This window comes from Bufo bufo, chromosome 9, assembly GCF_905171765.1.
Source record: "Bufo bufo chromosome 9, aBufBuf1.1, whole genome shotgun sequence".
Classification (NCBI taxonomy): domain Eukaryota; kingdom Metazoa; phylum Chordata; class Amphibia; order Anura; family Bufonidae; genus Bufo; species Bufo bufo.
Genome location: NC_053397.1, coordinates 106,372,667 through 106,394,035, shown reverse-complemented (window position 1 = coordinate 106,394,035; position 21,369 = coordinate 106,372,667). Strand labels below are relative to the sequence as shown.

The following is a 21,369-nucleotide window of genomic DNA, read 5'->3' as shown; positions in this document are numbered from 1 at the left end:
GGAGTACTACATTTTTATAATCCCCAACAGTCCCTTAGAGAACATAAAAAACTATGGCTCTCAGACTTTGGAGACACGGAAACAATTTTTTTTTCCAAATAATATTAGTTTTAGTGCAGGCATCCTCAAACTGCGGCCCTCCAGATGTTGTAAAACTATAACTCCCAGCATGCCCAGACAACCTACAGCTATCAGCAGGGCATGGTGGGAATTGTAGTTTTACAACATCTGGAGGGCAGCAGTTTGAGGATGCCTGCTTAGTGTCTCCAAAGTCTGAGAGCCATACATATTGGGCATCGCCACATCCATAAAAATATTCTCTATAAAAATAACATTTAACCCAACCCCCCCGGATGAACAGCGTTAAATAAATAAAAAACTTTTTTTTTAAAAAAAGCTATTTTTTGTCACTTAACATCACAAAAAGTGTAATAGCGAGCGATCAAAATGTCATATGCACCCCCAATTAGTGCCAATTAAACCGCCATCTCATCCTATAAAAAATTAGCCCCTACATTAGGTAGTCGCCCAACAAAAAAAAAAAAAACTGTAGCTCCCAGGCTATGGAGATACTAAAATATATTTTTTTGTTCCTAAAATGATAATATAGTGTAGAATCTAAATACATTTTAAAATGTAGACATATTAGGTATTGCCGCCTCTGAAAGAATCTGCCCTATAAAAGTAACATTTGACCAAACCCCTCGGATGATGAACAGCGTTAAAAATGTAAAATAAAAACGGTGCCAAAACACCAATTTTTTTGGCAAAATTTCCATTTGAATCCTTTTTTTTCGGTAATAAAGCAAGGGTTAACAGCCCAAAAAACTAAATATTTATTGCCCTGATTCTGTAGTTTGCAGAAGCACCCCATATGTGGTCGTAAATGGCTATATAGCCACACGGCAGGGCATAGAACGAAGGGAACGCCATATGGTTTCTGGAAAGGAGATTTTGATGGACTGGTTTATTTACACCATGTCCCATTAGAAGCCCCCCTGATGTAGCCTAGACTAGAAACTCCAAAAAAGTGACCCCATCTAACAAACTACACCCCTCAAGGTCTTCAAAAGTTACTTTACAAACTTTGTTAACCCTTTAGGTGTTCCACAAAACTTAAAGAGGACCTTTCACCGATTCTTACCCTATGAACTAAGTATACATACATGTGGAGCGGCGCCCGGGGATCTCACTGCACTTACTATTATCCCCGGGCGCCGCTCCGTTCTCCTGCTATGTCCTCCGGTATCTCCGTTCCCTAAGTTATGGTAGGCGGAGTCTGCCCTAGCTCTGGCCAATCGCATTGCAGAGCTCACAGCCTGGGAGAAAATAACCTCCCAGGCTGTGAGCTCTGCGCTGCGATTGGCCAGCGCTAGGGCAGACTCCGCCTACCATAACTTAGGGACTGGTATCTCCGCCTACTATAACTTAGTGAGCGGAGATACCGGAGGGCATAGCGGGAGAACGGAGCGGCGCCCGGGGATAATAGTAAGTGCAGTGAGATCCCCGGGCGCCGCTCTCCATGGCTGTATAGTTAGTTCATAGGGTAAGAATCGGTGAAAGGTCCTCTTTAATAGCGAATGTAGAAACAATTTTAGAATTAAAATTTTTTGTTACCTTGCCTCAAAAAAGTGTAATATAGAGCAACCAAAAATCATATTTACCCTAAAATAGTCCCAAAACAACAACCACCTTATCCCGTAGTTTCCTAGATGGGGTCACTTTTATGGACTTTCTACTCTAGGGGTGCAGCAGGGGGCTTGAAAGGGTACATGGTGTAAATAAACCTGTACAGCAAAATCTGCCTTTCAAAAACCATATGGCGTTCCCCTTCTTCTATGTCCTGCCGTTTAGCCAAATAGTAGTTTACGACCACATATGGGGTGTTTCTGCAAACTACAGAATCAGGGCAACCCATATTGAGTTTTTTTGGATGTTAACCCATTTTTTCCAGTAATAAAGTAAGGGTTAAAATGGAAAATTTTCCAAAAAATAGAAATTCCAAAATTGTTTCTCCATCTGTCATTAACTCTTGTGGAACACCTAAAGGGTTAACAAAGTTTTTAAACCCAGTTTTGAATACCTTGAGGGGTGTACTTTATTAGATGGAGTAATTTTTTTGGAATTTCTATTCTAGGGGTGCAACGGGGGGCTTGAAATGGGACATGGTATAAACAAAACCAGTCCTGCTAAATCTGCCTTGCAAAAACCATATGGCGTTCCCCTCCTTCTATGTCCTCCCGTTTGGCCAAACAGTAGTTTAGGACCACATATGGGGTGTTTCAGCAAACTACAGAATCAGGGAAACCCATATTGAGTTTTGTTTGGCAGTTAACCCTTGCTTTGTTCCTGGAAAAAATTGATTATATTGGAAAATTTTCCAAAAATTTTATGTCCATTTGCCATGAAGTCTTGTGGAAGACCTAAAGGGTTAACAAAGTTTGTAAAATCAGTTTTGAATACCTTGAGGGGTGTAGTTTCTAAAATGGGGTCATTTCTATTACGTAAGCCTCACAAAGTGACTTCAGACCTGGAATGGTCCATAAAAAGTGGGATTTGGAAAATTTCAGAAAAATTTCAAAATTTGCTTCTAAACTTCTAAGCTATGTAACATCCCCAAAAAAAAAAATGGCATTCCCAAAATGATACAAACATGAAGTAGACATATGGGGAATGTAAAGTCATCACAATTTTTGGGGGTATTACTACAGTTGCAAGAAAAAGTATGTGAACCCTTTGGAATGATGATCTGGTCTTCATCTAAGTCACAACAATAGACCATCACAGTCTGCTTAAACTAATAACACACAAAGAATTAAATGTTACCATGTTTTTATTGAACACACCATGTAAACATTCACAGTGCAGGTGGAAAAAGTATGTGAACCCTTGGATTTAATAACTGGTTGAACCTCCTTTTGGCAGCAATAACTTCAACCAAACGTTTCCTGTAGTTGCAGATCAGACGTGCACAACGGTCAGGAGTAATTCTTGACCATTCCATTCCTCTTTATAAAACTGTTTCAGTTCAGCAATATTCTTGGGATGTCTGGTGTGAATCGCTTTCTTGAGCTCATGCCACAGTATCTCAATCGGGTTGAGGTCAGGACTCTGACTGGGCCACTCCAGAAGGCGTATTTTCTTCTTTTTAAGCCATTCTGTTGTTGATTTACTTCTATGCTTTGGGTCGTTGTCCTGTTGCAACACCCATCTTCTGTTGAGCTTCAGCTGGTAGACAGATGGCCTGAAGTTCTCCTGCAAAATGTCTTGATAAACTTGGGAATCAGGGGCGTACATAGAAATCACTGGGCCCCATAGCAAAAATCTGAATTGGGCCCCTTAACTCCGCCCACTACCCACCATGGCTCCTCCCACTACCTGACCTGGCTCCTCCCATGCCACACCCCCATGAAATAAATTTATACATGACCTACTGAAACTGTTAGGGATAAAAAATGTATTTTATTATTACCAGTAACGTATAAAATGTACATGTATTTTTACCCCTTTAACTCCTTAAAACGTAACTCTTTAAACTCCTTAACTCTTTTAAACCCCTTTAACTCTTTGCTGCTGATGCTGAGTGTGCACATTCAGCACTAGCAGCAAGGAGTTAGAGGGGTTAATATCCATCCAACCCTAATGCCCTCCAAAATGCCCGGGGGGGGGGGGGGGGAGTTGTTAGAAAGGAGTAGGTAGGTGTAGGAGGAAAGCACACTGTCCTCTATGAGCCCCCCAAAAATATCAGGACAGTGTGCTTTCTTCCTACTTCTCCCCCATGGGCATTTTGGGGCTCATAGAGGACAACAGGACTCACTGGAGTGGGATTGAAGCATGTCCCACCCTGTCCTGGCTGTCCCCCTCCCTCCCCACCCCTCCTCTCTCTTGCTGCCTGGCCTGTCAGGTAAAATCTGAGCATCTGACATTATCAAGACATCGACTCGATCATACCTGGTCTCTGCTGTGCTGAGTGCTGACTGTCAGTCTGCTCTCCCTCGTCTCAGGCAGCCAGAGCCAGGCAGTGACACGGCAGCCTTCAGGCAGGAGTCAGGACGGATGAACGGTTCTTCAGACCAGCCAGGGACAGGGTGCTTCTTCCTTCTTCGTCTCCTCTCAGGCACACTGCCGACGGCGAACCAATTCTCCCGCCTCCCTTGCGCACACTGCCACTGGCCAATCAGCAGCTGCCTCTGTTGAATTGCCTTGTGCTGATTGGCCAGGCTGGTTGCAGGCTGATTTGATCCTGTCTGATTCCACGGCAGACAGCAGTCAGGATCAGCAGGTCAGGAGGAGGTCAGGATCTGGTCAAACTTTGGCGCGGGGGGGGGGGGCGATTGCGGAAGAATAGTTGGCTCATAAAAGCAGAGCAGCCGCATATCGCTATAGGCTGCCATGAGTGGGCGGGGCCAAATAGTGTGGGCGGGGCCTTCTCTGCGCTCCGGGACCCCCAGTGCCGCGGGCCCCATAGCAATGGCGTGGTCTGCCTCTATGGGCGGTACGCCACTGTTGGGAATGAATTTTTCCTTCCATGATAGCAATCCGTCCAGGCCCTGACTCAGCAAAGCAGCCCCAAACCATGATGCCCCCACCACCATACTTCTCATTTGGGATGAGGTTTTTATGTTGGTGTGCTGTGCCTCTTTTTCTCCACACATAGTGTTGTGTGTTTCTTCCAAGCAACTCAACTTTGGTTTCATCTGTCCGCAGAATATTTTGCCAGTACTGCTGTGGGACATCCATGTGCTCTTGTGCAAAATGTAAACGTGCAGCAATGTTTTTTTTGGACAGCAGCGGCTTCCTCTGTGGTATCCTCCCATGAAATCCATTCTTGTTTAGTGTTTTACATATCGTAGATTCGCTAACAGGGATGTTAGCATATGCCAGAGACTTTTGTAAGTCTTTAGCTGACACCCTAGGATTCTTCTTCACCTCATTGAGCAGTCTGTGCTGTGCTCTTGCAGTCATCTTTACAGGATGGCCACTCCTAGGGAGAGTAGCAGCAGTGCGGAACTTTCTCCATTTATAGACAATTTGTCTTACCGTGGACTGATGAACAGCAAGGTTTTTGGAGATACTTTTATAACCCTTTCCAGCCTTATGCAAGTCAACAATTCTCAATCGTAGGTCTTCTGAGAGCTCTTTTGTGCGAGGCATCATTCACATCAGGCAATGCTTCTTGTGAAAAGCAAACCCAGAACTGGTGTGTGTTTTTTATAGGGCAGGGCAGCTGTAACCAACACCTCCAATCTCATCTCATTGATTGGACTCCAGTTCGCTGACACCTCACTCCAATTAGCTCTTGGAGATGTCATTAGTCTAGGGGTTCACATACTTTTTCCACCTGCACTGTGAATGTTTACATGGTGTGTTCAATAAAAACATGGTAACATTTAATTCTTTGTGTGTTATTAGTTTAAGCAGACTGTGATTGTCTATTGTGACTTAGATGAAGATCAGATCACATTTTATGACGAATTTGTGCAGAAATCCATATCATTTCAAAGGGTTCACATAATTTTTCTTGCAACTGTATGTATTACAGAAGTAGAGAAACTGAAACTTTGAAATTTGCTAATTTTTCAAAATTTTGGGTAAATTAGGTATTTTTTATGCAAAAAAATTAACTTTTTTGACCCAATTTTAGCAGTCTCATGAAGTACAATATGTGACGAAAAAACAGTCTCAGAACGGCCTGGGTAAGTAAAGGCATTTTAAAGTTATTCACACATAAAGTGACACTGGTCAGATATTCAAAAAATGGCCAAGTCCTTAAGGTGAAATAGGGCCTTAAGGGGTTAAAAAAGTAAAAAATAAAAATATAAAAAATATATACGTTCAAATCACCTCCCTTTCCCCCCAAAAATTTAAAAATAAGCAATTAAAAAACATCATAGGCATTGCCACATGTAAAAATACCCGTACTATTAAAATTTTTAAATATTTATCCCATATGACAACAGAAAATAATTAAAAATGGCCGATTTGCCATTTTTTTTGTCACTTAACTTCCCCAAAAAGTAAATAAAAAGTGACATACATGCAGGGGCGTACCTAGAGCATTTGGCACCCGGGGCGAACCCTTTGTTTGGCACCCCCCCCAAGAAAGTTCTCCCCTAATTACACCCCCTCCCTTAATTACACGTCACCTCCTCCCTTAATTACACCCCCTCCCTCCCCACCTTAATTACACCCCCTCCCTTAATTACACCCCCCCTTAATTACACACTCCCCCCCTTAATTACACCCCCTCCCTCCCCACCTTAATTACAAACCCCTCCCTTAATTACACACACACATCCCTTAATTACACCCCCCCTTAATTACAAACCCCCACTTAATTACACACACACACACCCCTTAATTACACAATTATTTACTCACATTTTGATGATGCCTCAGGCTCCGTCCGACCGCTGTTAATGGATCCTTCCGCTTCTTTAAAAGATCCGTGAAGGCGGCACGGCGTCAGCGTCGTGACGTCATGTTGCGCGCCGCCGCAATAATCCTTCCACAGAAGCCGGCGCCTGGCGGAGTCGCGTCGCGGTGCAGCAGTGGATGGAGGGGTGACTCCGTCATGGCACCCCCCTTGTGAGTGGCACCCGGGGCGGGCCGCCCCCCCCCGCCCCCCCCTTGGTACGCCACTGCATACATGCCATGGTACACTGAAAAGTACAGATCACTCTGCAATAAATGAGCCATCACACGGCTCTGAATATGGTGCTAAAAATAAATAAAAAATTCCGAAGTTTTACATTTTTTTCAGAATTAAAACAAAAATAAAACTTTACAAATGTGGTATAACCGTAATTGTATTGACCTTGAGAATGAAGGTAACAGGGTAGTAGGCATAGGAAACGCCGCAAAAACAAAACCCATAAGTCTGTGGCAGAATCAATTTTTTTTTCCAATTCCACCCCATTTGAATTTTTTTTTCCAGCTTTCTACTACATTGTATGCAATATTAAATATTGCCATTAGAAAGTACAACTTGTCCCGCAAAAAAACAAGCCCTCATATGGCTATGTGAATAGAAAAATAATAAAGCTATGGTTCTAGGAAGGCAAGAAGTAAAAAAATAAAATAAAATAAAAATGGAGAATCAACGCATTCTGAAGGGGTTAAAGAAATGTGCTACTACTGGTGCGTGTCACGTCTTCCTCAACTTTTATTACCATTATGGGGCATGTAACTTTGAACTTCCTTTCTCACATTGTCATAGATCTACTCTCAAAGCAGCTTTAAAACCTACCCTGTGCACCTATGAGGTATAAACATTCCCCACCTAGCTATGAGTGCTCTCAGTGCAGATGTATAATGTAAATTCTGCGCGCACACACGGCAACAGTCTTCCCATGCAGGCTCGGACTGGCCCACTGGGGAGGCGGGGGATTCCTCGGTAGGCCCCCAGTCTCCTGCGCCCGAGATAAGATGGAGGAGTAATTATTTCTCTTGTTTCTCAGGAGAGATACAGTGCTGCCCATAATTATTCATACCCCTGGCAGACCACGGAGGACGCCACTTCTCCAGATAAGGCACACAAAAGCTCGCTTGGCCTTTGCAAAAGCTCATCTGGACAAAGAAGAAGACTTCTGGTCTTCTGTGTTATGGTCAGATGAAACAAAAATTAAATTCAATCCAAAGAACACCATCCCCACTGTCAAACAAGGTGGTGGGAACCTAATGCTTTGGGGGTGTTTTTCAGCCAATGGACCAGGGAACCAAATCACAGTAAATGGCACAATGAAAAAAGAGCAATACATGAGGATTCTCAAAGACAACATCAGGCAGTCTGCAGAGAAACTTGGCCTTGGGCACTAGTGGACATTTCAGCATGACAATGACTCAAAACACACAGCAAAAGTGGTAAAGAAATGGTTAGCAGACAACAACATTAATGTTTTGGAGTGGCCCAGCCAGAGTTCAGACTTGAATCCAATTGAGAATCTGTGGAGGGAGCTAAAGATCAGGGTGATGGCAAGAAGACCTCCAACCTGAAAGATTTGGAGCTCATTGCTAAAGATTAATGGGGAAAAATACCTGTGGAGACATGCAAAGAGCCGGTCTGCAATTATAGGAAGAGTTTGATTGCTGTAATAGCCAATAAAGTCTTTTCTATTGATTATTGAGATGGTGTCACGACCATGGTTATGGTCGTGACTCCTGATCCGCATGCAGTTGCCTGCGGTTTGGTTATTGTCAATCACATGGTGAGGGCGGCTGGATTGTTGCCTCACATGTGGTTGCCGCTGGTAACATGTTTGTGCTTGGGAGCTTGCTGCAATCTGCATGCGGTTACACCTGGCAACCTGTCTTTGTAGGTGTGCCGTTTTATATGTTTGGTGTGCACGAAGTTTGGGTGTGTGCACTGTGATAGTTTCCCTTCACTTGTGGCTGCCCGAGGCAACGTGTTGTATTCTTTACATGTGGTGGCAGTGTCTCGGCCTTCTGGCTGACTCCCAGGACACGGTTGCCACGCATGTCGTTGCCTGCGGTAACAGCTGCAGTGTGATAAGGGTTTGTACACTTCCCCTGTATGTGGCTGTTTTCCCTTACCTGGTCTAGGAAGGGTTAACTCCCTTCTGTGTGTGTGAACACTGGGTGTGTCTGTGTGGGTGTGGCTACTTGGGCCTATATAGCCTCTGCTGAGAGCAGTAGTCAGAGGGGTACTTCAGCCATGGTCTGCTGGAGTCATCCTCCTACTTTATACCATCTGCCAGTGAGGGCCACCCTTGTGGTCATAAATGTTGTTATGTGATGTTAAGTTTATGTTTATGTGGTGTCTGTTATTATTGCAGCTATGGTTCTGGCTTCCTGTGTGTTTGTGTGCTGTGTCCTTTTATGTCTGTGTGTGGACTTCAGCACTTGTGTCCAGGGATCCAGTCAGTGTGTCTGTGGCAGGTAGGGGTGGAAGTCTTTCACTCTCCTGCCATATCCATAGTCTGTTTATATCCCCTTGCAGCTCGGCCAGTTTTAGACTCCTGTTTCTCCGCATCCAGGAGGAACAGGTGGTCTACCCAGCTCCTAGTTCAGGGATCGGCGGAGGGTGAGTAGGGATCCGAGGTTCCTGAGCATGAGCCCTCCTACCATCAAGGTCGGCTCATGCAGCTAGGAGTCAGGGTCAGATTAGGGATGCGATAGGAGGTGACCTGCTCCCTAATTCTGTGGTCCTGGCCGAGCAGCCACTTACATCTTGTGGCATCGCACGGCTGAGGGTTTTCACCATCCTCAGCCGTGACAGATGGGTATGAATAATTTTGGACTGGACACTTTTTGCTCAAATGTAAATAAAAGCTGAGAAATGTTTTTTTTTTTCACAATAATGTCTCTTGTACATCGTCTTATTATCTTTTGAGAGACACCTATGTCATTTCCCGTCAAAAAATCACTTACTGGTTGAATAAAAGTAACTTTAAAATTTGTCAGGGGTATGAATAATTATGGGCAGCACTGTAATTATTGTAGCCACTAGGTGGCAGTGTCGCACAGTGATGCAGCCTCCTACTGGTGTAAATTGTACAGGAGGCCCCTCAGTATCTTCTAAACTTCCCGGGCTGCTGGCAGTGAAGGAGGAGAGAACATGTCTGGCCATCCTCCTGCCCTCCATGCTGTCAGAAAACTGGTTGCTGGAGAGGAGGACTCCTCTGCGGTGCTGGGCTGATTTCTCAGGTGTGTGATAGTAGTGAGCTGTAGAAGACTGTAAGGGGGGAAATAGGGGATTTGTTTATAGCAGACACAGATCTATGAATGTGTGCTAGTTTCTGCAGAGTTCAGAGTGGCATTGGGGGGACTCTGCCCTAGGTCCCCCCAATGCCTCTGTTTCAGGTGCACCCCCATAAGTTCCCCAGCTCCAGATACCTCCACTCTAAATGCACCCCTAATATTGCCTATTCTCCAGTTGCCCCCCTAATACCGCTGCTCCAGGATCACCACTATTACCCTGCCTCAGGTGACCCTAATGCCTTTGTTTTAGGTGCACCCCCATAAATGCCCCAGCTCCAGATGCCCCCACTCTAAATGCACCACTAATATTGCCTCTTCTCCAGTTACCACTGCTCCAGGATCCCCACTTTTACCCTGCCTCAGGTGACCCTAATGCCTCTGTTTCGGTTATGACCCTCCTTTTATGACCTTTGCTCACGTTGCTCCTCTTGCACCTTTGCTTGGGCTTTGTTGAAGGTTATGACCTGCAAAGAGCATTGGACTTATGACTAAAAAATTCTGCACAGTGCATCACATTCTCCAGTATTGACACGTATGGTTTACATGGCGGTAGTGATGATATTCCATATTTACAGGCATTACTGCTGCCATGTAAAGAGATACTGGTGGTGGAATGGTGGATGATTTAAAGGGGTTGTCCAGGTTTTCAAGTTATCCTCTCCACACCATAGGGCATAACTATATGATTAGTGGGGTATGATTCTGCGACCCCCACTGATCCCAGAAACGGTCCTGTTCCCCCTTTTTGATGGTGTGCTGCTAAGGGTTGCCACCCGTACGGGATTGACCCGGACAGTCCAGGTTTGTAATCCTGTGTCCGGGTACAAGCCTTTCTCAGACCCGGACACAGGATTCATTTCAAACTGCAGTGCAGACTGTCTGACTTGCTCGCTCATGGTCCTGACAGCTGGCGGTGAGTGAGCGGCGGCGAGCTGTGAGAGGCCGGCTCTCCGGAACTGGCTCGAACCTGAAGAGGACGAGGCTGCCGGTCAGGATGGATTGGAAGCTAGGATGCGGACCCATTTATTTTAATGGGTCTTCAAAAAACACGGACAGCACACCGTGTGCTGTCCGCATCAGTTTGTCTGTTCCGTTGCCCTCGCAAAAAAAATAGTGCATATCCTATTTTTCTTCTAGTTTGCGGACAAGGATAGACATTATTACAATGGATCCGCAAAAAAAAACAGATGCCATACAGAATGTCATACTTTTTTTTTTTTCTGAGATCCGCAATTTGCGGACCGCAAAACACATATGGTCGTGCGCATGTAGCCATAGGCAGTTATATTAAAGGCTGTCTGTGCTGTTCCGCAAATTGCGGCACGCACACGGAAACGGCCGTGTGCATGAGGCCTAAAGGAAAGAACCACTGAGGTTACATCTGCATATCATTTGCTTCCAAGCCAGAACTACATGACTCCCACTGAGACCCCCACATTAGATTATTTTTTCCTTTATACTGAAGGTAGACATTTTAGGTGGCATCACTGCAAACCTATTACTATCCTGTTCAATCCTATGGTGGTGGTTTGAGGACTTCATGTGTGATGACAGGTTCCCTTCCAGCCTTATTGATATCCTGGAAACCTGTTTAAGCCTTGTAAGACAGTCGTAGTAGTATTATTAACTTGCATCATCTGTTTTGTCAGTACTGAATGGATCTGTCACCACAGAATGGTGTCCAGATGCTCCATTTTAGCTCCACAGCAGCACGTATAGTGAATTACCAAACTATGCTGAATGGATCTTTGCTTATTTGTGCTCAGGATTTCTTATGACATTTTACTGCTTGTCAAGCGGTTGGATTTTTGTATCTTACCAAACACAGTTAATTTGCTTTCTTTCGTCTGGGATCCAGCAGAATTAGATGCTACACATTTATAGTATCCACTGTCACTTGGATGTGTATTTTTTATGTAAAGAACTTGTCCATTTTCCAAAATGATTAGATTAGGATCTCCCACAACAAGTAATCTGCAATAAAAAGATATCAAAAGGTTATTAAAAAGAAAGTCAGCCACATTAACAGAACCATTACAATTTATACAAAGGAATGTCAATCATCGAATTCAATAAATCTACTATGGCATTTTTAACTTTGGGTTAAAGTGCACTTTTTGGGGCTCTTGAAGGGTATGTTCACCTGTAAACATTATTTCAAAGTACATACTGCATAGGGAAATTATGTACAGAAAAAGATAAGAATTTCGTATATTTTGAAAAAGGAAGATGAATTTCTTTCTAAGTGTACTTTCACACTTGCGGCAGAGTGATCCGGAAAGCAGTTTCGTCACCGGCAGTCTGAAAAATGCCTGATCCGTCTTACAAATGCATTGAAATGCCGGATCTGTCTTTCCTGTGTCATCCGGAAAAAAACGGATCCGGCATTTATTGTTTTCACCTTTTTTTCGGTCTGCGCATGCGCAGACCAGAAGGGAGGTTCCCGATTCTGTTATTTTTAATGCCGGATCCGGCACTAATACATTCCTATGGAAAAAAATTCCGGATCCGGATCCGTCAAAATGACTGAACTGAAGACATCCTGATGCATCCTGAACGGATTGCTCTCCATTCAGAATGCATGGGGCTCTTTTCCAGTATAGAGCCCCTAGGACGGAACTCTATGCCAGAAAAGAAAAACGCTAATGTGAAAGTACCCTAAGAACTTGCTTTATCTTTATTATTTATATGCTTGTTTGTCATTAATATGTGTATTTATTATATCTGTCAGACATTTTGAGTTTTGGGAGCCAATTACTAATTTTCCATTGAGTTTCTGTTCTAAATTTACAGGAACTTGAAGTTACAATGGTTGTTCCCAAACAAATTAATTTTGTTATGTGAGGGAGCACTGTACTTGTATGTAAGCCATTGTACATTCCCTATAGGAAAATGTGAACCCTAATGCAAATGAGCTGTAAGTGCTTCCACCCCACTGTATTTGTAATTGTACTGAACTACCGGGCCAAATGTTGTTTCAATGCATCCAAATGAAGTTTTATCATTTTCTAAATACATACAGTGCTTCTTTGCTATGTGCCCATCTGTCAGTAATTCACATCCATTCTGTAATTGTTATATCTTGAATATCTGTATTAAAGAACCTGCAGAGCAATGCCATATGCATATGAGGAGTGTGTGACTCCATGCCATATCATAGTAATAAACAGAAAAGAATGATCACTAGAAGAGAAGCTGTGACAGCTTTAATATGTTACATAAAAATGAATGTTCATACAAATTAAAGAGGTTTCCTGGACTACAATCTTGTCCTCAGGGCAGTTGATCAGTATCAGATTAGTGGGGGTTGACTTCCAGAAACCCCACCGATCTACTGGCTAAAAGATCCATCGTCCCCAAGAAAGCCTCATCCCTTTTATTTTTACCAGACAGAGCTCATCTTACTTTGAGTTAGTTGGTCATTGGGGGTATGCAGAGTTGGACCATCAATTCACTGATAATGATGGCGTATCCTAAGGATAGGTCATCAATATTGTAGCTCAGGAGGAAAACCTATTTACATTATGCAAATAGTCTTAATTAAGAATTTCCCTTGTTTTGTAATTACAGCTCATCTGCTCCCTTTTCACTTTAGTTTTTTGGAATAAAAAAAAGGTTGTTAAGATAGACATTTCCTTTTAGGTAGAGAAGGTGAGCAGGAAATTTCCAAGGAAAAGGACCTCCTCGATCGAGTGCTAAATAATTAAGTACAGATATATGTATGATTTATTACTGACTATTATTAATAACACTCTTAAATAGAGAGTTGGACCAAACACCATACTAGATGAATTAACTTCTTTTCAATGGCTATTAAACATTTTATTTGACCAGTCCCACAGGAAATCTTAGCCCATTATCCCACCATATAGCTGATATAATGCTCCTTTACTTTATGGTATGGAAAATAAGTCTTCCCTACATAAAATTATTAATTTAGTTAATTTTATGACCCCAAAAATGTTGATATGTATTTATATGAAAGGGGTTTTCAGAAAAAATTATATTGGAGGCCTATCCACAGGACAGGTCATCAAAATAAGATCGGTGTGGTACGACACCCTGCATCCCCCCATCAGTTGTTTGAGAGTAGCTTTGTCACCTGAAACAGCCACTGGAACTAAACAGCACCATCCATTGAGTACTGCAGTATCCACTTTAATAAATGCATTTGTAAATTAACTTGTAATGTCAGTAGGTAGGGAAAACACAGACATTGTGCCCTAACTTGACCCCTGCCCATTTTTCATGCCTACTCGCAGTGCAAACTCTAAGTGTCAGGTCTGCAAGATTGACATTCCCTACTTTACTAAGGTGCAAGACAAATACCAAGGGACAAAAGTAAAACACAGAGACAGAGTCATGAAATGGGTCAGAACCAGGAGGACAACTTACCAAATCGAGAGACCGAGAATAGTCAAATAGCCAAGCCGAGATCAGAACCAGACAGAAAACTCAGTACCAATACGTTAGACAGAGAGAGGTCAAAAGGACAAGCAGAGGTCAAAACAATAGTAATCCAATATATGTAACCAGGAACACAGCTAATGAGATAGAGACCATCAGTGTGGACTGGTATAAGGCCAAGAAGGGATTTAAATAGATCAACAAGTCCCAGGATCAGAACCTGATAGGTCAGTGATGGCGAACCTTTTAGAGACTTAGTGTCCAAACTCAGCCAAGTTAAGCTGACGTGACTTAACACAGGCCTCAGTAAAATGAACGCCCCTGTTGGCTCCCCCAGTATTAAAAATGTCCCATTAGTGGCCCCCAATATTAAGAAAGGCCCCCACTAGTGGCCCTCAGTATTAATAATGACCTATTAGTGCCCCCTAGTATTATTTTTCTTCCATTAGTGGCTCCCAGTATTAATAATGCCCCCATTAGAGGCCACAATATTATTAATGCCCCCTTCCCCACTCTTGCTGTGCAAAAAAAAGAAAAAAAAAAACTTCAACTCATCCATTTGATTGCATGCCAGTGAACACTCACTGGCAGGACAAGACCTGGACAAGACCAGGACAAGACCTGCGCTCCAGTGTGATGACATTTTGCAGATCCTGATGCTTAAAGTCAATTCTGAGCAACGTCATCACACTGGAGGTCAGGTCTTGTCCTGCGCATCCAGTGAGTAGCGAGTGTTCCCCATAGTGCAATGAAATGGATCAGGTGAGTTTTATTTTTTTATTTTTTTAACACAAGCAGAAGAGGGGGAGGGGCAAAAGCTGTACCAATAAGCTCTCCACAATGAAAGCACTCATTAGTAATAGTGCACAGGTGGCAACCCTAAACACGGCCCATACAAAGTCGTGTGCCCACAGAGAGGGGGGCTCTAAGTGCCCCTCTGGCATGCGTGCCATAGGTTCTCCACCACTGTGATAGGTCAGCCCACTGCTAGTCTCCTCCAGCACACGCCTGTTGTGGGGAGAAAGAGCGTTGCATTGTGTTTCTAAGGACGCTGCTCTCGCATCACCATTAACAGTGTGTCTCTCCTGGCACAGACGTGCCAAAGCTGGAGATCTCACTGCTGGAGCCCGGACAGGTTTGTGACATAACCAGCTCCATTTGCTGCACAATGTATGGAGCTGTATAGTTCTAGCGCATTTGCTGCACTGCCAAAGTTGATTGGCAGGGGTGTGGGGTGTGTTTTCATTGGCTAATTTCTCCAACAATTATCATATATAATATACTGCAATCGTCCACCAAATCTGTGAAAAGATGGGCGATTCCCATCGCTTTTGACCTCATTGTATAGTATGTTCCAGAGTATGTAGAGAGCTACAGTAAACTGCTTCCCATATGAATTAGTAGATTCTATCTGTTCCTTTATAATCTTACCTATTATCTTTCAACCAGTGGATATGAGGGAAGGGTTTTCCTTTCACCCTACACTCCAGTTTAGCTTCATTTCCAGCTATGACAGAAACATTCCTAATGCTTTCACTGCCTGCAATTTCAGGAGGATCTAGTAAAAAATAAAAAATCATTATTGGTATATTACATGCATAAATGTGACAGACTTGTTAGGATAACGTTTTTCATTTGACTTTGTCTATATTTTAGACTACAAAAACAAGGTGGTAAGGTGGAATATTCTTACGAAGGATCAGTGACAAGGGCTGTTAAACTAAATGCACAAGCTAAACATAATAAGCGAATAAATAAATATGCATCCTACAATATTTGTCACTCATTTTACACACTATGGGTGGTCATTTATCACTGGAGATCATTTTCATATCACTTTTAAGTCTGGTTAACATTGTGTGGTTGCACCAAATTTATGAAATGGTGCACAATTTACATGTATTTGGTGCAACTGAACTGTGTTGTATGAATTAGTCCTAAAAAATGCACAAGGGGTCTGCCTAGCATAGGATGCAACTTTTTTGTGAATTTTCTGTGACATTTCAAGTGTCACATAGTGGCATACCTCCAATGGAGGCCGACCATGCTGCTGCTATGAGACTCATGAAGAAGGGGGGCCCTCAGTAAATCAAAGGCCTGGCTCCCTAATTACATTCAATACAGGCTCCCATCCAGCTTCATTCTAGAATCCCTATCATCAGTAGAGAAATATAAAGGTACATCTAATAAAGGGAACTCTACTGAGAATAGTGTAGTTCCCAGGGTAGAAAGGTACATCTACCAGGACCTGTGATGACATCCTTCAACCCCCAACAAAATGGAGAAGAACTGCTCAATAAGCTCTCCATTGAGACTAGAATGGAGTGGTAAGAGGTGTTCCTCCCTTTTTTCTCTTCATTTAACCCCATTCCTTGTTTTTGCTCATCATACCTTACTAATATATAGTACTGCAGACAGTTACAACCACCACTACCTCATGAACCTCATACAGTGACCAAAATGAATAACTGACCACATATATCTTTACTCACTGCATCTATTATACCTCATACCTCACATCAGTACTCTGCTGTATATACTATATATCTATACATGTACACACTGCATCTATTATACCTTGTAATTCTCATATCAGTACACTGCTGTATATACTATGTATCTGTACACACTGCATCTATTATACCTTGTACCTCATATATCAGTACACTGTTTTATATACTATTTATCTGTACACACTGCATCTATAATACCTCATACCTCACATAGCAGTACATTGCTCTATATACTATATATATTTGTGGTCAAGGCTCCGGGGGAAGTGTTGGGAAGAGGGTGTGCACTGGACACGGTAGGACCTAACCTTGGCTAGTGGTGTGCCTTTAGCCACGTGACGCGGGTAGCCAAAAAAGGGGGCTAACCCAGGGAGTCTGAGCTGAGTGAAGCTGGAAAAGAGGGAGGGTCGGGTGGGGCACTGTGCGATGCCGACACCAGAGGGAGGGCGTGAGCCGGCTAAATACCCTATGCCCCTCCCACAAATGCAGGCTGGAAATCCAGCCTGCTATACTTGTGGTCAAGGCTCCGGGGGAAGTGTTGGGAAGAGGGTGTGCACTGGACACGGTAGGACCTAACCTTGGCTAGTGGTGTGCCTTTAGCCACGTGACGCGGGTAGCCAAAAAAGGGGGCAAAACATGAATTTTAGGCAGTTTATTATTTGTAGATTACAAAACCAGACTGGAAAAGGCTTTGGCAATCTCGACCCGTGGATGAGGGATGTAACGGGAAAAACAGGAAGATTGCCATCGTCCCATCTTCCGTATGACGTGAGCGGGGACGCCATGTTTGGAGGCTGCCGATGCGGCCCCGATCCTGAAGGAGTGACCGGAAATGGAAGCAGCGTGGAACCCCAGACCCGAAGCTATGGAACGAATGTGCCTGATGAACTGCGCGGACGTCAATGACAGCACGGGAAAAGGCAGTAGGGGGCTATCGGGAGTTCTGTCATGGAGAGTGGAGAGCAGCTGATTGAACCCGGACACTGGGCACCAAGGATTGAACGACTTAAAGTATTCGATCTGTACCGGTGGACCGACTTGGGAGGTTTTGGAGGAAGGAAGAGAGAAGGTGAAGTGGTCTAAACTATGGAGGAGCTGGCTGATAACCGGCCCTGGATTCCGGGCTGAGGTGCAGCAGAATTCCCCCGGCCTGAGAAACCCATAGAAGCTGAGGTAGAGAGCGGCTTTGAGGATCGAACTTCTGAAAGGGCCAAAGGGATTACCATCTAGGGCGGCAGAAATTTTTTGGAATAATTCCCCTGTGACTGGTTGTCTGGAGGGAAGGGCAGGGGAAGAGAGCTTCTGAATGCCCCTCAAAACCGCTTTGACCGCCTGGGAGGAAAAGAAGGAGGTATGACTAGGGTGACTGATCATGTGGTGGTGCTGGATGCCCGCTAAATAAAGTCTGATGGTATTGTGGGACAGATGGAGCTCCTTGTGGCAGTATGCCAGGAAAGCCAGGACGAAGGAGACTCTGTCCCTGTCCCCCCTGGGGTGAAGGTGGGCAAACCGCCTGAAGGTGTTCCACCCTGTTAAATAGTTCCGGGCAGAATTAGCCGAGAGAGACTCGCGGATGAGACCGTGGGCTGCGGAAACGTACTCCTCTAGTCCATGATCAGGGCTTCGAACCCCGGAGGGTTGATCCCGACTCTCCGAGCTCCCGGCATGACCTGGAAAAACAAATTAAAGTTTAAACGGGACAGAGCATCAGCTGCGGTATTTTTCCTGCCCTCTATGTGCCTGCAAATGATGCGGAAGTTGTTTTGCAGGGACAGCCAGGTGAGCCTGCGAACCAGACGCATGACCTTGGGGGAGCTGGACCTACCCCTGGCGAGGATGTCAACAACCGCCTGGTTGTCAGTCATGAAGCACACTGGCCTGTTACTCCATGACTGACCCCAGACAAGAGCGGCTGCGACGATGGGGTAGACCTCGAGCAGGGGGGAAAACCTGGCAGCCTCCTGGTCTGAGGAGACCTGCGTGGGCCAAGGACCCGCAAACCATTGATCCCCGCAGATGGCCCCGAAACCGAGCGAAGCAGCAGCATCGGAGAATACCAAGGGAGAGGCCTCGTTCCACTGAGGAACGAAGAGGGAGATGCCATTCCAGCTGGACAAAAACAAGGACCACATGGCCAGATCCGCCAGCGCGTCACGCCCGAGGTGGATGAGGGCATGCCGATCTGAGGCTGCTGGGAGGAGTCTGAGTAGGCCGGCGGTGAAAGACCTGCCCTGGGGCATGATCCTGGCGGCAAAGTTGAAAGACCCCAATAAAGACTGGAGTTCCAACTTTGACACCGTGCGGGTGCCCACGAGCCTGGCCACGGAGTCCTTTAACCTGTTTAATTTGTCCAGGGGGAGGCTGGCCTCCATTCTGATAGTGTCCAGGGTGATGCCCAGAAAGGTGATTACCCTGGAGGGGCCCTCGACCTTAGCTGAAGCCACCGGAACATTGAGGCGGCTGAACAGGCTGAGGAGGCTGTCCAACCTGTCCGGGGCGTGTTCGGCCTGCTCGATGAGCAAGAAGTCATCCAGGTAATGGATGACCCTCGGACAGTGGGCATGATTGACCAGGAGCCAATGCAGTGCTTGGGCGAACTGGTCAAAGAGCCAGGGACTGCTCTTTGACCCGAACGTCAAGCGGGTGGCAAAGTAATATTTTGCCCTCCATTTGAGGCCGTAGAACTTCCACAGATGAGGCAGGATGGGCAGCAACTTGAAGGCATCAGCAATGTCCGCTTTTGACAACCAAGCTCCTGCCCCGACCTGTAAAATGAGCTCCACGGCCTCGTCCAGGGACGAGTACTGCATAGAGAACTCATCTGACGGGACCAGGGAATTCAGGCTGGGGGTGCTGGATGCATGAGGAGCAGACAAGTCATAAATTAATCTTTTTTTATTGGAAGATTTTTTGGACACCAGACCTATGGGGCTGACCCGGTACAGAGGGAAAGGGGATTCTGCAAAAGGACCGATCATAAAGCCTTTCTGTAACTCCGCCTCCAGCAGAGCGTCCACCGCCCCGGGATCCGCCAGAGAAGAGAGGAGGTTGGGGCACTCATGAGTGACCTGCGGAAGGGTGACTAGCCCGGTATGGAAACCCTCCGAGAACCCCTGTGAGAGAAACTGGACAAAACTGGGATCATGATGTTGTTGGAGGAGGGAGAGTAACAGGTCAACGTTGACCCCGCCTAGTCATGAGCGTTTAGCCGTGCGTTGGGAACAGGAGGACTGAGGATGGGCCCTGAAACAGATGGTGCAGATGTGCAAAGCCTTGCATTTATCATAACTGCAAGAACCCAGGTTGAAGTTGTTACATAGCTGATTCTTCCCTAAGAAGGTGATGGGACGGCCGAGTTTGTCCGTGGTGGGGTTGGGTTTCTGCGCCCCTGAGCTGGACGTTGGCCTGGCAGGAGATGGGTTGGTGACATGGGGGCACCAATCAGAAGAATGGAGGACTGATTGGCAACCGGCACAGGCTGGGGATTTTTGCCCGGCGAAGTGCCTGCAAAAAATCTCCATGTCCAACACTGCCCAGTTGGTGACATGCTGGTGCTGGAGGAAAGCCGCTGCAGCTTTGGCAGAGAAAGACCGGTGGTACTCGTAGAAGGCGGTACCGCCATATCTGTAACCCAGCTCGGTGACCTTGTACATGTATGTGTCCAATTCTACCCTGCGGTGGGGATGAATGGAGCACACTATGTCCCGGTACAGGCTGAAGGTCAGCATAAACTCGGGGATGGACAGCTTCTTGTTGAGGCGGACGTCTCTAGACCTCAGCACCACCGACACATCACCGCAGGCGATTGTCCGGTTTTCGACCGTATCATGGGTGGAGATTAGGATGGCGGCCAAATTGATATCCTTTCCCGCCAGGATATCCCGCCTGATGTTCTCTGAAACGAAGAACGCTGGGGCGATGTCGGGAGAGGCCAGACCTGTACCTGGGACGTTGGCCTGGGAAGTAGAAGGCACGGCTTCGGCCTCTGGCGGAGGAGGAGGCGTAGCCATCTTGCTCTCGACGGCCTGGAGCCTGGAGTCGATGTGTGACATCGAAGATGCCATGTTGTTGATGGTCGCATGGAGTTGGGTCAGGGAGAGCTGAATGGTCGACATGGAGACCAGATCTTCGGAGGCTCCGGGTGGTTCAGAAGCCCTGGGAGATTCAGGGAAGAGCAGATGATACAGTTCTGCCTTCCGTGCCGATGCCGAATGGCGGATCCCTTTTTTCTTCAGTTCCGCGAGCATCCTGGGGATGGTCCAATGCCTGTAAGATGCGCGGCTGGCTGCTTCCGAGACCGCTGACTCAGGGATGGACAGTGAGTCCTCAATATCCGAGACGTGCGACATGTTGCCCGAAGAAGACCGGACCCTGGAGCCTCAGAAAGTTTAGGATGGAAAAAAGTTAGGAAACCTGGAATCGAACAAAAGACTCGGAAGCCCGCGGAGAGAGTGAACTTCCCACCCTGCGAATCTGGGATTGGTAAGTGAGGAAAAAAAATTATTTTTTTTTACTGGTACCTGCGGGGAGATGTACCCCAACATCTGCTGACAAGACGAAACTTACGTGATGATGAAACAGGAAGAAAACGAACCCTGGAGGTGGCAGGCCGAAAACGCAAGAAATCCTGAACGATATCAGGCGATGGGAGGACAACCTGAAAGAAAACACGAAAAACCGAGCGGCCTGAGCGTGTCAGGTAGTGAGGAAAAGGACCTGACGTGAACAA

At 45.5% G+C, this 21,369-nt stretch overlaps 1 protein-coding gene across 3 annotated transcripts in view; it reads right to left on the bottom strand.

Annotated features, from left to right (window-relative positions):
• HMCN1 (hemicentin 1) overlaps positions 1-21,369 on the bottom strand; it is a 723,834-nt gene that overhangs the window by 532,231 nt on the left and 170,234 nt on the right. For all 3 annotated transcript variants that reach the window (XR_005774384.1, XM_040408842.1, XM_040408843.1), the window contains 2 exons: positions 15,559-15,685; positions 11,540-11,694 (listed from right to left, as the gene is read on the bottom strand). Coding sequence is in view for 2 of the 3 variants with exons in the window: in XM_040408842.1 (XP_040264776.1) it covers positions 11,540-11,694; positions 15,559-15,685 (282 nt within the window). In the remaining variant the exon portion in view is untranslated. The remainder of the gene's footprint in view (positions 1-11,539; positions 11,695-15,558; positions 15,686-21,369) is intronic.